The sequence below is a fragment of the Elephas maximus genome, chromosome 7, assembly GCF_024166365.1.
Source record: "Elephas maximus indicus isolate mEleMax1 chromosome 7, mEleMax1 primary haplotype, whole genome shotgun sequence".
Taxonomy (NCBI): Eukaryota; Metazoa; Chordata; class Mammalia; order Proboscidea; family Elephantidae; genus Elephas; species Elephas maximus.
The window spans coordinates 37,099,920-37,114,479 of record NC_064825.1 but is presented as its reverse complement, the minus strand read 5'-3'; the positions used below and the strand labels follow the sequence as shown (position 1 = coordinate 37,114,479).

General features: G+C 40.0%; 1 protein-coding gene across 10 annotated transcripts in view; it reads right to left on the bottom strand.

Moving 5' to 3' along the window:
• The window catches only part of DLG2 (discs large MAGUK scaffold protein 2), a 2,175,949-nt gene that overhangs the window by 1,105,456 nt on the left and 1,055,933 nt on the right, over nt 1-14,560 (bottom strand). For 9 of the 10 annotated variants that reach the window (XM_049891084.1, XM_049891085.1, XM_049891087.1 and 6 more), the window contains one exon: nt 13,962-14,123. In XM_049891084.1, coding sequence (XP_049747041.1) covers nt 13,962-14,123 — 162 coding nt within the window. The remainder of the gene's footprint in view (nt 1-13,961; nt 14,124-14,560) is intronic. The other variant, XM_049891082.1, reaches the window with a different exon arrangement.

The following is a 14,560-nucleotide window of genomic DNA, read 5'->3' as shown; positions in this document are numbered from 1 at the left end:
AGGAGCACCTGGTGGGTTCAAACTGCTGACCTATTGGTTAGCAGTCACAGCTCTTAGCAATTACCCCACCAGGGTTTCCGAGCAGGTATAGAATACACATATTAAAATAATGAATAACCAAATTAACAATAAGAGAAATAGATATTGCCAGTACCTGGGAAAGAGAAACATGAAGGTGTGATGGACTGAACTTGTCTAGGATCTTTGATGACACAGAGACCTGGTGTGAGGAGTGTGTCTCAATGAGAATTTCTCAACTGCTCAGAAGCAAAATGTGCCTCTCTTGCTAAGAAATAAACTCCTACAGTCTGAAAGGATTTTTCAAAAGGAAACTAACCCCCAAATACTAGCTTTCACCATGGAGAAGAAACACAGTCCATTGGGAATATACTACTAGGTAGACAGAAATATTTTAAAGATAAACAAAACCTATTTTTCTTCTTTTCCATCTATTTCTTCACAATGCTTCCACCCATCACCACTCTTCAAGGTTCTGATTAAAAAAGAAAAAACAAACTTCTGACACATTCCCTCATACTTTATATCTGCTTAGTTTTTAAAAATAAGAGCCATAAGAAACACGACCCTCAACTTTTACACACACAGAACCAAAAAATGAGAATTAAAATCTAAAGTATCAGTACAGTTTAGAGAAAGGTGGTATAGCACAGGGATGATGAAGAATATGGGCTTTACAGTCAGAGAGACCTTGGTTAAAAGTTCTGATATTCCTATTTACTAGTTTTGTGGTTGAGACAAGCTGTTTAACCTCTTTGTGTCTCAGTATGTTTATTCAAAAATAGGGTTAATTATGTCATAGAAGTAAAATGGGATAAATAAGTGATTTTAAGTTATTTAGCATTGTACTTGAATAATAATAACAAGATCAAAAACAACAGTTGATTAGTGTTTAACATGTGCCTGGTATTTTCTAAGCCTTCAACATGAAATGGTCAGGATTTAAACCCAGGTATTCTAAACGCAAGCCCTTCCATCCTTTTCAAATACCCTGTATAGGGTACTCTGCTAGGTGCCTGGGGGTCTCACAGTAGGTAAGCTTGAAAATTTTGAATTCCTATTGCAGAGTACCCCCACATGTCTGTCAGTTTGTTGTACTGTGGGGGCTTGGGTGTTGCTGTGATGCTGGAATCTATGCCACTGGTATTCAGATATTAGCAAAGTCACCCATGGAGGACAGGTTTCAGCTGAGCTTCCAGGCTAAGAAAGGCTAGGAAGAAGGACCTGGCAGTCTACTTCTGAAAAGCATTAGCCAGTGAAAACCTTATGAGTAGCAGTGGAACACTGTCTGATATAGTGCTGGAAGATGAGCCCCCCAGGTTGGAAGGCACTCAAAAGATGACTTGGTAAGAGCTGCCTCCTCAAAGTAGAGTCAGCTTTAATGACGTGGATGGAGTATAGCTTTCGGGATGTTCATTTCCTGATATGGCATGACTCAAAATGAGAAGAAACAGCTTAATTATCCATTAATAATTGGAACATGGAATGCACGAAGTATGAATCTAGGAAAATTGAAAATCGTCAAAAATGAAATGGAATGCATAAACATTGATATCCTAGGCATTAGTGAGCTGAAATGGACTGGTATTGGCCATTTTCAACTGGACAATCATATAGTCTACTATGCTGGGAATGACAACTTGAAGAGCAATGGTATTGCATTCATTGTCAAAAAGAACATTTCAAGATATATCCTGAAGTACAATGCACTCAGCAATAGGATAATATCCATACGTCTACAAGGAAGACCCATTAATACGACTATTTTTCAAATTCACGCACCAACCACTAGGGCCAAAGATGAAGAAATAGAAGATTTTTATCAGATGCTGCACTCTGAAATTGATCGAACATCCAATCAAGATGCATTGATAATTACCGGTGATTGGAATGCAAAAGTTGGAAACAAAGAAGAAGGATCAGTAGTTGGAAAATATGGCCTTGGTGATAGAAACAATGCCAGAGATCGAATGATAGAATTTTGCAAGACCAATGACTTCTTCATTGCAAATATCTTCTTTCACCAACATAAACAGCAACTATACACATGGACCTCACCAGATACGACACACAGAAATCAAATTGACTACATCTGTGGAAAGAGATGATGGAAAACTCAATATCATCAGTCAGAACAAGGCCAGGGGCCGACTGTGGAACAGACCATCAATTGCTCCTTTGCAAGTTCAAGCTGAAACTGAAGAAAATCAGAGCAAGTCCACGAGAGACAAAATATGACCTTGAGTATATCCCACTTGAATTTAGAGACCATCTGAAGAATAGATTTGATGCATTGAACACTAGAGACTGAAGGCCAGAAGAGTTGTGGAATGACATCAAGGACATCATCCATGAAGAAAGCAAGAGGTCATTGAAAAGACAGGAAAGAAAGAAAAGACCAAGATGGATGTCAGAAGAGACTCTGAAACTTGCTCTCGAACGTCGACCAGCTAAAGCAAAAGAAAGATTTGATGAAGTAAAAGAACTGGAGATTTCAAAGGGTGGCCCAAGAAGACAAAGTAAAGCATTATAATGACATGCAAAGAGCTGGAGATGGAAAACCAAAAGGGAAGAACACGCTTGGCGTTTCTCAAGCTGAAAGAGTTGAAAAAATTCAAGCCTCTAGTTGCAATAGCGAAGGATTCTATAGGAAAATATTAAATGATGCAGGAAGCATCAAAAAAAGTTGGAAGGAATACACAGAGTCATTATACCAAAAAGAATTAGTCGATGTTCAACCATTTCGAAAGGCAGCACATGATCAGGAACTGATGGTATTGAAGGAAGAAGTCCAAGGTGCTCTGAAGGCATTAGTGAAAAACAAGGTTCCAGGAATTGATGGACTATCAACTGAGATGTTTCAACAAACAGATGCAGTGCTGGATGTGCTCACTTGTCTATGCCATGAAATATGGAAGACAGTTTCTTGGCCAACTGACTGGAAGAGATCCATATTTATGCCTATTCTCAAGAAAGGTGATCCAACCAAATGTGCAAATTATAGAACAATATCATTAATATCACATGCAAGCAAAATTTTGCTGAAGATCATTCAAAAAAGGCTGTGGCACTATATTGACAGGAAACTGCCAGAAATTCAGGCTCATTTCAGAAGGGGACGTGGAACCAGGGATATCATTGCTCATGTCAGATGGATCCTGGCTGAAAGCAGAGAATACCAGAAGGATGTTTACCTGTGTTTTACTGACTATGCAAAGGCATTCGACTGTGTGGATCATAACAAATTATGAATAACATTGAGAAGAACTGGAATTCCAGAACACTTAATTGTGCTCATGAGGAACCTTTACATAGATCAAGAGGCAGTTGTTCAGACAGAACAAGGGGATACTGATTGGTTTAAAGTCAGGAAAGGTGTGCATCAGGGTTGTATTCCTTCACCACACCTATTCAATCTGTATGCTGAGGAAATAATCCGAGAAGCTGGACTATATGAAGAAGAACGGGGCATCAGGATTGGAGGAAGACTCATTAACAACCTGCATTATGCAGATGACACAACCTTGTTTGCTGAAAGTGAAGAGGACTTGAAGCACTTACTGATGAAGACCAAAGACCACAGCCTTCAGTATGGATTGCACCTCAACATAAAAAAAAACAAAAATCCTCACAAGTGGACCAGTGGGCAACATCATGATAAATGGAGAAAAGATTGAAGTTGTCAAGGATTTCATTTTACTTGGATCCACAATCAACAGCCATGGAAGCAGCAGTCAAGAAATCAAAAGGCACATTGCATTGGGTAAATCTGCTGCAAAGGACCTCTTCAAAGTGTTGAAGAGCAAAGATGTTACCTTGAAGACGAAGTTGCGCCTGACCCAAGCCACGGCATTTTCAATCACATCATATGCATGTGAAAGCTGGACAATGAATAAGGAAGACCAAAGAAGAACTGATGCCTTCGAATTGCGGTGTTGGCAAAGAGTATTGAATATACCACGGACTGCCAAAAGAACGAACTAATCTGTTTTAGAAGTACAACCAGAATGCTCCTTAGAGGCAAGGATGGTGAGACTGTGTCTTACAGACATTGGACATGTTGTCAGGAGGGACCAGTCTCTGGAGAAGGACATCAAGCTTGGCAGAGCACAGGGTCGGCAGAAAAGAGGAAGATCCTCAGTGAGGTGGATTGACATAGTGGCTGCAACAATGAGTTCAAGCATAACAGTGATTGCAAGGATGGCACACGACCAGGCAGTCTTTTGTTCTGTTGTGCATAGTGTCACTATGAGTCGGAACCGACTTGACGGCACCTAACAACAACAACATTGCAGAGTAAGAATAAGTAATAAATAATTATAACTCAGGTTCCCGAGGAGAGTATATAGATATTCAAAATCATGTTTTCCTGCCCTTTGTTTCCCCATCATCTATTATGATGCACATAGTAGGCACTCAATTAAAATTTATTTCACTGACTTTAACTGAATGAAAAATTTTCATGCTTTATTATTCACTAGTTTCTTTTGTGGAAGATTCCAGGCAGTATCTGGAGAGAAAGCATCCCCACTTTGAGGCAAGGAAAACAAATTCCCTTGAATTCATCGCTAAATTGCATTTCCCCTTCTAACCCCATATTTCACACTGACCAAGGCGCTGTAATGAAAACAGGCTAAGCCAAACAATCTATCACCCAGGCAGCTCTTGTGCTCCAAAGGCAGATGAATCTTAGAGCTGAGGCTTCAAATGATGTGGGATGGTGGAAGAAATGATTGCCAAAGCTACAACAGTGAGATTACTCAGCTAATGATTCAGACACTTAAACTGTTATCCAGCAATCTCACATTCTATTTAGGCATGCGCTATGTAAATTACAAATTAATGCTAGAGAGCCATGCTCTCTCTTTTGAGGGATTCAGGGAACACTGTCTGCTTTTGTGTTTTGCTTCTCCACTCTTCCCCGTTTTTGTGCATGACCCACAAGCCGCAGAAAGATCAAAGAGGCTGAAAATATGAAAAGTCTAGGGAGGCAGTCCAAGATGGTAGAGCCGTCAGGCAACATCCCTCTTATAAGAAAGACCCAGGAAAACAAGTGAATCAAATATAGATGACAACTTTGGAACCCTGAGCAACAAAGACAAGGCTGAAGAATTGGATCAAGTGCCAGGTGGAAGGAAAGACAGTACAAAGAGAGTGGATACAAAGAATTACAGACTGCTGGCACCATGCTAGCCAAACCTGCACAGCGCAGCCATACTGAGACAAAGCAAACAGTGTTCCCAGCCAAAACTCCCATAAACTGGTGCAGCCAAGCAGGAGCGACTCTGCACTCATATCTACAGCCAGGCAGGAGTGCTTCCCTCTCTCCAAAAGTTAAGTGCAGGTATCTCATCCACCATGACCACCCCAGGCCCCATGCTGGAGGTCTGTGAGCCTGTAGGTTCCCCCGTTCATCCATCCATCCTCCCCACATATGATCACAATCCAGTGGCACCCACCACTGCCCCACCCCCTAAGCCAGGAGCCCAGGCATTGGAGGCACCCGCCCCCTTCACTCTGCCACTCCAGCGGGGGCCCACAGACCTACAGAGCCTTCTCCTTCTATTCACTCCAGCCACCTGTGCTGGGGACCCAAGGGCCAGAAGGCAAACAGTGCCTCCTATTTCTTCCAGCTACCCACACAGGGGCTTAAGGGCCTGTGAAGCCTCCTACTCCCACTGGCTACCTGTGCTAGGGAACTGAGGTCCAGCGGCCCCTGCCACTCCATCCAGCCATCTGTGCCAGGGGCCTGAGGGCCGGGGGTGCTTCCTACCCCCTCTGGCCACCTGCCCTGGGGACCTGAGGGCCAACGGTACCTCCCACTCCATCCAACCACTCGTGCCAGGGGCCGGAGGGCTGCTGGCACCTCTCACCCCCTTTGGCTGTCTGTACCGGGGGTCTAAAGACTGGTGGTGCCTCCTGATCCCTGCAGCCAACTGCACTGGGGGTCTGAGGACTGGCTGCACAACCTTCCCCATGACACATTCTAGTGGATAGGGGCACGCCCTTCAACCAAGATCATCGGCAAAAATTTCCTCAGTACCACCTGATGTCCAATAACCCGGCACCCTCACCCCAACCACCCAGCAATCTGCAGAGCACATACACAATGCCTATCCAGCAACCATGAGCAACCTCTGGCCAGGTGACTAGCTGGGCAGATACCTCACCAAAAGCACCAGCTACATCTGCAGCAGCCCCACAAAGCCAGGAAACAGAAACCCACACTCACGCACCCAGTCACTGCCCCATCCACCCAGAGACAGGAGGTGAGAGCTTCAATGCAGCCAGATTAGTGACCAGAGTAGCACACATGCCCAGCCTACTTGGATGTATCAATATGAAACAAAATAAAAATTCAGAATGCCACAAAGAAACACAATAAATATAACTTCTTGATGCCTTGGAGACAATAGACAATATCAGGTCACAAAAAGAAACGAGGCCAAATGGCTCCAGCAAGTGACCAAAATAAAGAACCAGAAAACCTTCTGGAAGAAGCAATGGTAATGGAGCTACCTGAAAAGAAATCAAAAGAAAGAGCCCTCTAAGAGAACAATAAAGAGATCAAGGAAAACACAGACAAAGCAGTAGAAAAAATCAGGAAAACAACACAGAACAAAATGACAAAATAGACAATTAGAAACTATACAAAGAAAAAAGTAGAAATCCAAAAGATTAACAACAAAATTTCAGAAATAACTCAATAGAAGGATGTAGGAGCAGAATTGAAGCAATGGAGGATAGAATCAGTGAATTTCAAGACAAATCCCTTGTTAACAATTTGTTTGAGGAAAAATCAGAAAAAAGAATGAAGAAAGCCTAAGAATTACACGGGGCACTATCAAAACAAAAACTTGGTGCATGATCAGAGTCCCAGGACAGGGGAAGACACTGGAAAACAGAAAGAGAACTGTCAAAGATTTACTGGCAGAAAACTTCCCTAATATCATGAAAGTTAAGAAGATACCTCTCCAAGAAGCTCAATGAACTCCATACAGGATAGACCCCGAAAGAAAGTCACCAAGACATATCAGAATCAAACTTGCAGAAACCAAAGACAAAGAAAGAATCCAGAAAGCAGCTCAGGAAAAACAAAAAGCCAACTATAAATGGGAACTAATAAGTTTGAACTCTGATTGCTTGGTAGAAACCAGGCAGGCAAGAAGGTAATGGGATAACATATATAAAACCTTGAAGGAAAAAAATTGCCAAGCAATAATTACATATTCTAACAAATTTGAAAACCTAGAGGAAATGGACAAACTTCCAGAAACACACTACCTACCCAAACTAACAAAAAATGATGCTAAAAATCTGAACAGAGCCATAACAAGAGATTGAAACGGTAATTAAAAATACTCCCAACAACAACAAAAAAGCCCTGGCACAGATGGCTTCACTGTAGAATTTTACCAAACATTCAGAGAAGAGCTTACACCAGTACTACTGAAACTATTTCAGAGCATAGAAAAGGAAGCGATAGGTCTGAATTCATTCTGTGAAGCCAGCATAACCCTGATACCAAAACCAGGGAAAGACGCCAAAAACAAGAAAATTACAGACCAATATCTCTCATGAATGTAGATGCAAAAATATTCAACAAAATTCTAGCCAATAGAATTTAGCATCATATCAAAAAAATAATATACCATGACCAAGTAGGATTCATAAAAAAAAAAAAAAAAATTTTTTTTTTTTTCATACAGGTATGCAAAGATGGTTCAACATTATAAAACCAATCAACATACTCTACCACATAAATGAAAGGAAAGAAAAGAATCACATGATCATCTCAAATGATACAGAAAAGGCATTTGACAAAATCCAACACTCATTCCTGATTTAAAAACAAAAAACAAAAAACTTAATAAAATAGGTTTAGAAGGAAAATTTCTCAATGAAATAAAGGGTGTCTATGAAAAAAAATTTTTTTTTTTATGGGTATGCAAAACCAACGGCCAACGTCATTCTTAATCCAGAGAGGCTAAAAATACTCCCCTTGAGAATAGGAAAAAGACAAGGATGCCCTTTATCACCACTCCTATTTAACATTGTTCTGGAAGTCCTAGCTAGAGCAATAAGGCAAGAAAAAGAAATAAATGGCATCCAAATTGGTAATGAAGAAGTTAAACTCTCCCTATTTGTGGATGATATGATACTATACATAGAAAACCCAAAAGGCTCCATGAGAAAAGTACTGGAGCTAATAGAAAGATTCACCGATAAAGAGAATGATTAAAAACAAATCAGGAAAAGAATACCATTTATAATAAAAAATAGCCCCTAACAAAATACAGTACTTGGGAATAAATCTAACAAGCGATGTAAAAGACTTATACAAAGACAACTGCAAAACACTACTGCAAGAAACCAAAAGAGATCTACATAAGTGGAAAAACATACCATGCTTATGGATAGGTAGACTCAACATTGTGAAAATGAGAACTCTACCCAAAGTGATTTACAAATACAATGCAATCCCTAACCAAATACCAACAACATTCCTCAAAGAGACAGAAAAACTTATCATTAACTTTATATGGAAAGGGAAGAAGTCTCAGATACATAAAGCACTACTGAAGAAGAATAAAGTAGGAGGACTAGCACTACCTGACCTCAGAACCTACTATACAGCTATGGCAGTCAAAAAAGCCTGGCACTGGTAAAACGACAGATACACTGACCAATGGGACAGAATTGAGAACCCAGATGTAAGTCCATCCACCTATGACCACCTGATCTTTGACAAGGGCCCAAATTCCACCAAATGGGGAAAAGACAATCTTTTTAACAAATGGTGCTGGCAAAACTGGATGCCCATTTGCAAAAAAAATGAGACATGACCCATACCTCACACCATATACAAAAACTAATACGAAATGGATCAAAGACCTAATTATAAAACCAAAAACTATGAAGTTCATAGAAGAAAAAATAGGATCAATGCTAGAGGCCCTAATACACAGTATTAACAAGATACAAACCACAACCAATAACATACAAACTCCAGAAGATAAGCTAGATAACTGGGATCTTCTAAAAATTAAACACTTACACTCATCAAAAGACTTTACCAAAAGAATAAAAAGAGAACCTACATACTGGGAAAAATTTTTGGCTATTATGAATCAGACAAAGTTCTAATCTCTAAAATCTACAAGAAAATTCAACCACTTTACAACAAAAAGACAAATAATCTAATTAAAAAAATGGGCAAAGGATATGAACAGACACTTCACCAAAAAAGCTATTCAAGTGGCCAACACAAACACCAGGAAATGCTCGAGATTGCTAGCCATTAGAGAAATGCAAATCAAAACCACAACGAGATACCATCTCACCCCTGTATTACTGGCATGAATCAAAAAAACAAATAACAAATGCGGAGAGGCTGCAGGGAGATAGGAACTCTCATGCACTGATGGTAGGAATGCAAAATGATACAACTATTTTGGAAAATGATGTGGTGCTTTCTTAGAAAGCTAGAAGTAGAAATACCATTTGATTCAGCAATTCCAGTCCTAGGAATACGCCCTAGAGAAATAAAAGTCGTCACACAAATAGACATATGCACACCCATGTTCATTGCAGCATTGTTCATAACAGCAAAATGATGGATACAACCTAGATGCCCATCAAGAGATGAATGGTTAAACAAACTGTGGTACATACACACAATGGAGTATTATGCAACGATAAAGAACAATGATAAATCTGTGAATCATCTCATAACATGGATGAATCTGGAGGGCATTATGCTGAGTGAAAGAAGTCAATCACAAAAGGACAAATATTGTATGAGACCACTACTGTACCGAAAAGGTTTACACTCAAAAAGAAACAATCTTTGGTGGTTACAAGGGAGTGAGAGGTAGGGACGGCAAAACACTAAATAGACAATAGATTAGGGGTAACTTTGGTGAAGGGTAAGACAGTACACGATACTGGAGAAGCCAGCACAACTTGTACAAGACAAGGTCATGGAAGCTCCATAGACATATCCAAACTCCCTGAGGGACTAAATTGCTGGGCCGAGGGCTGTGGGGACCATGGTCTCAGGGAACGTCTAGCTCAACTGGCATAAAGTAGTTTATAAAGAAAATGTTCTACATTCCACAGTCTTAAAAGCCTGTGAGTAGCCATCTAGGATACTTCACTGGTCTCACCCCTTCCAGAGCAAGAAATAAGGAAGAAAACTAAAGATACAAGGGAAAGATTAGTCCAAAGGACTAATGAACCTCATCTACGACGGCTTCCACCATGCCGAGTCCAGTACAATTAGATGGTGCCCAGCTGCCATCACTGACTGCTCTGACAGAGATCACAATAGAGGGTCCTGGACAGAGCTGAGGAAAAATGTAGAACAAAATTATAACTCAAAAATAAAGACCAGACTTGCTGGCCTAACAGAGACTGGAGAAACCTGGGGAGTATGGACTCCAGACACCCCTTCAGCTCAGTAATGAAGTCACTCCTGAGGTTCACCCTTCAGCCAAAGATTGGATAACCCGGTGCCGTCGAGTCGATTCTGACTTATAGCGATCTTATAGGACAGAGTAGAACTGCCCCAGCCTTGGGTTCCCCATTACCAGCTTTCCTTTCCCTTCCTGCCTTCTAGTCCAACCCCAGGGCTTGTGCGCCCCTTTAGTCTCATTTTGTTTTAAAGATTGGATAGGCCCAGAAAACAAAATGAGACTAAAGGGGTGCACCAGCCCTGGGGATGGACTAGAAGGCAGGAAGGGAAAGGAAAGCTGGTAATAGGGAACCCAAGGTTGAGAAGGGAGACTGTTGACATGTCGTGGGGCTGTTAACTAATGTCATAAAACACTATGTGTTCCGTTTAATGAGGAACTAGTCTGTTCTGTAAACCTTCATCTAAAAGACAATTTAAAAAAATTTAAAAAAGAATTATATATTCAACAAAATTGTCTGTCAAACACGATGGTGAAATGAGGATATTTCCAGATAAACAGAAATCAAGAGAATTTATAAAAACCAGACCAAACTTACAAGAAACGTTAAAGAGAGTCCTTCGGATAGAAAACCAACTACATCAGACAGCAAGCTGAGATTAAGACACAGAAATATTACAAGACTAATCTAGAATTAATTCCTCCTTAGCATTCACCTGGCTGTAATGGGCATCCTATGTGAGAATGTAACAGGGCTTCAAACCAGTTTGAACCAGTTCAATCATGCTGATGAAGCAAAACCAGAACAGACCGAATTTTTACACTTTGGGTGGTCCAGAATGATAACAGCAATGGGAAAAATTACTTCAAAGCCCTGGAATGGAAGACTTAGAAGAGGCTGAGTAAGCCTTTTTGGAACCCGATGTATGAGACTGGATTATTGGCAAGACTCTGGAGAGTGACACACATTCAAAGCAGGGCGGTTGGCCACAATATCTGAATGGGGCGCTGCTGTTTCTGATTCTGTTCAACTCTGATGGTAAAGAGGTTTGGTTGCTATGCAACATGTCTGCTGCCCTTGTTTTCTAAGGGGGACATTAGGTTTCTAGCAGGGCTTTGGCCCATAATTTTCCCCATTCCCGCTATCATCTGGTTTATCCAAATTTAAAAAATTTGGGTCTGTTCCAGTTTTGCTCCCTTGGCTGTGACGGAACCAGGAGGGACAAATTCTAAGCCCTGGAACATAACACATTAGATATTAATCGTGGCAAGTTTTTCCAAATACGTGAATTGTGATAGAAAAAAGTATAATATTAATAACTTGATTAGGAAATGTGTCCTGCTACTATAAAAAGACATCTACTTAAATCTGATAGTACAGGTTCTTACCGGTTTGTGACAGCTTCATAAGGCTCGCTTTCAAATATATTCTGTAGCTTCAGGTCAGTGGCCTAAAATCCACCATGATAAGAGTACTTACACCACGAAGTTGGCAAATCCTACACAACAGGGCTTTCCCCCCACCCGCCTCCAAAAAAAAATGCACAAATTTAGCCCTCTTACTACTACTAATAGGTAAGTACATGGAGACTTTTCATTAAGACAATCTAAAAACATACTTTGTCTAGCAAAAACGATACCTCTAGAAGGGCATGAGGGAAAAGCCCGGGTCCCAAAATACCTGTCTCATGGCCTGGGTTCAGAAGTCCTTAATAAACTCAACTTTTTTTCTTCTTCACAGTACCATGGGGGTCACACCACTGAACTAGTAGTTCCACAAATGGAAGGAGAACCTATTCCAATCTTGGTATTTTATATCACGTGTTTATTATTCATAGGTGGCTATTTTAAAACTGATTTGAAGTGCCCTCAATAAAAGTAAAACACTACAGTAAAACCATAAAACCTATTAAAAATGTTTAAAAGAACAGAATAAGAAATAGGTCAGAAGGGAGATAAATATAGCAGAACACCTAAGCTGTCTTGGAAGAAGTACAACCAGAATGCTCCTTAGAAGCAAGGATGGCAAGACTACATCTCATATACTTTGGAGACATTATCAGTAGGGAGCAGTCCTTGGAGAAGGACAACATGGTTGGTAAAGCAGAGAGTCAGTGAAAAAGAGGAAGACCGTCAATGAGATGGATTGACACAGCGGTTGCAACAATAGGCTCAAGCATAACAATGATTGTGAGGATGGCACAGGACCGGGCAGTGTTTCATTCTGTTGTATGTGAGGTTGCTACAAGTCGGAACCGACTCGATGGCACCTAACACCACCACCACCACCAGTTGTGCACAGTGGCTCTGTTTCTGCCCTCTGAATAACACCAACGTCATGTTTTTCACATGGCACCCCTTGAGGTATAACAAGATAATACCTGTCCCCGAACTTTATCTTTTTTCTCCTCTAGGTTAAACATACCCTTTTCCATCAGTCATGTAAGTATTTCCAAAGAAACTCTGAAAAGTATAGCACGATGAATCCCAGGGGCATAACACATAGTTTAGGGACTGGAATTGACAGTCCAATATTTTATTGATGGTGGTAACTATGACTATTTTATTTGTTAATACATTTTAAGGAAACCAGCATATTAAAAGCATACCAAATTTTGGAACTATTTTTATGGTATCCCAGAGTGTATCGAGGTGTTTTTTTCAGCTATATTGTTTACTGTGGTGTTGCTATACGGAAGTGCTAATAAAATTAATGTTCTAGCTAATAAAATACAAGGAAAAAAATTAGCAATAATTAAGGGGTTATTTGGTAGGTTTTTTTTTTTAATTTACTTCTATTATACTAATTAAAAAAACATTGACTCTAGTTTCGTTTTTTCTTTTTTAACTTTAATCAACATTTATAAGCTTTTTATCCAAACCCCCAAATTCTATAGTACCAGCAAAGAAAAAGGCAGGGTCATTTGTAATCAAGGAGGATAGAAAATCCTTGGTCTCATTTAATTGCCCCTTCTAGTCAAAATGTATTTTACCAATTATAGGAAAAAAGTAGAAAGTGTTCTGAAAAGTATGACACCAAACAAAACAAAACAAAAATCTAGTAAACCATTTCCCCTAGGATAAAATAGAGTCATTGATGAGTCAACTCAAACATTTTCCTTTTTAGTTTAGATGATTAAGGCAATCACTAGGTGTTAACCTATTACATTTATTTTCTTTGTTTTATCTAAAACCAGAAATAGAGAAGAACAAAGCCTTGATGTACCTTTGGGTTTTTAAAATATGTGGTTAGCTTATTTTCTCTTTCAATTGTTCACATTGGGCTTTTTCCTTAGCTTATCCTCAGAAACTAAATGGATTTTCCAGACTTTTAAACAACTGCAATAAAAATGGCCCTGCCTCAGTAATGTCAGGTTACCCTCTAAACCACAGACAGACCCTTTGGCAACCAGAGGCCACTGTGGTGTTTTAAAAGAACCTCATTTAATCAGGCCAGAAATATCTCCCTTTGCGATGCAGACCAACCACTGTTGCCAGCTATAAAGCCTGAATAGCAATTCAACTGACCTTCAGAGGAGAAATGTGAGATTGTAAGACGTATCCGTGGACATTTTCTATTTGAGAAAGGTTCTTTTCTGATACATGTACGAGTTCAGGCCCTCTCACTTCATGGGTTAGTCGAGGTAAGGAATGATCATGTGGAGCGTCCTCATCTTGATATCGATACTTCTAGGAAAAAAGAAAAGAAAGAAGAGAGAAAGAAAGAAAAAGCATCAGTTATGAGATTCACAATCTAACTTCACTTACGGGGGACAGTTTGAACCCATTGTTGATTTCATCAAACGAGCATTGCTGCAGACTTTTTTTGAGATCACCATAAACCAGGTCAAGTACAAGCAAAATTGATCCCATCGTCAATATCAGCCGATGCTGGTAACTTGATTCTGTCTGATAATGTACTATCTTTGTTTATGAGCTATGGAAGGGTGATAACAAATAAGAATGAGACAATTTAGCTCAGTAGGTGAGGAAGTAGTCTTCCAAATGACCATAGTAACTAAATAAAAAAAAAAAACTAAATATGTGCTGAAAATTAGGGCAACATTCTAGGAAATGGATGAAGGCAAAAGTGCTGAGCAAGAAAACTGAATCTGATTAAAGTCTAC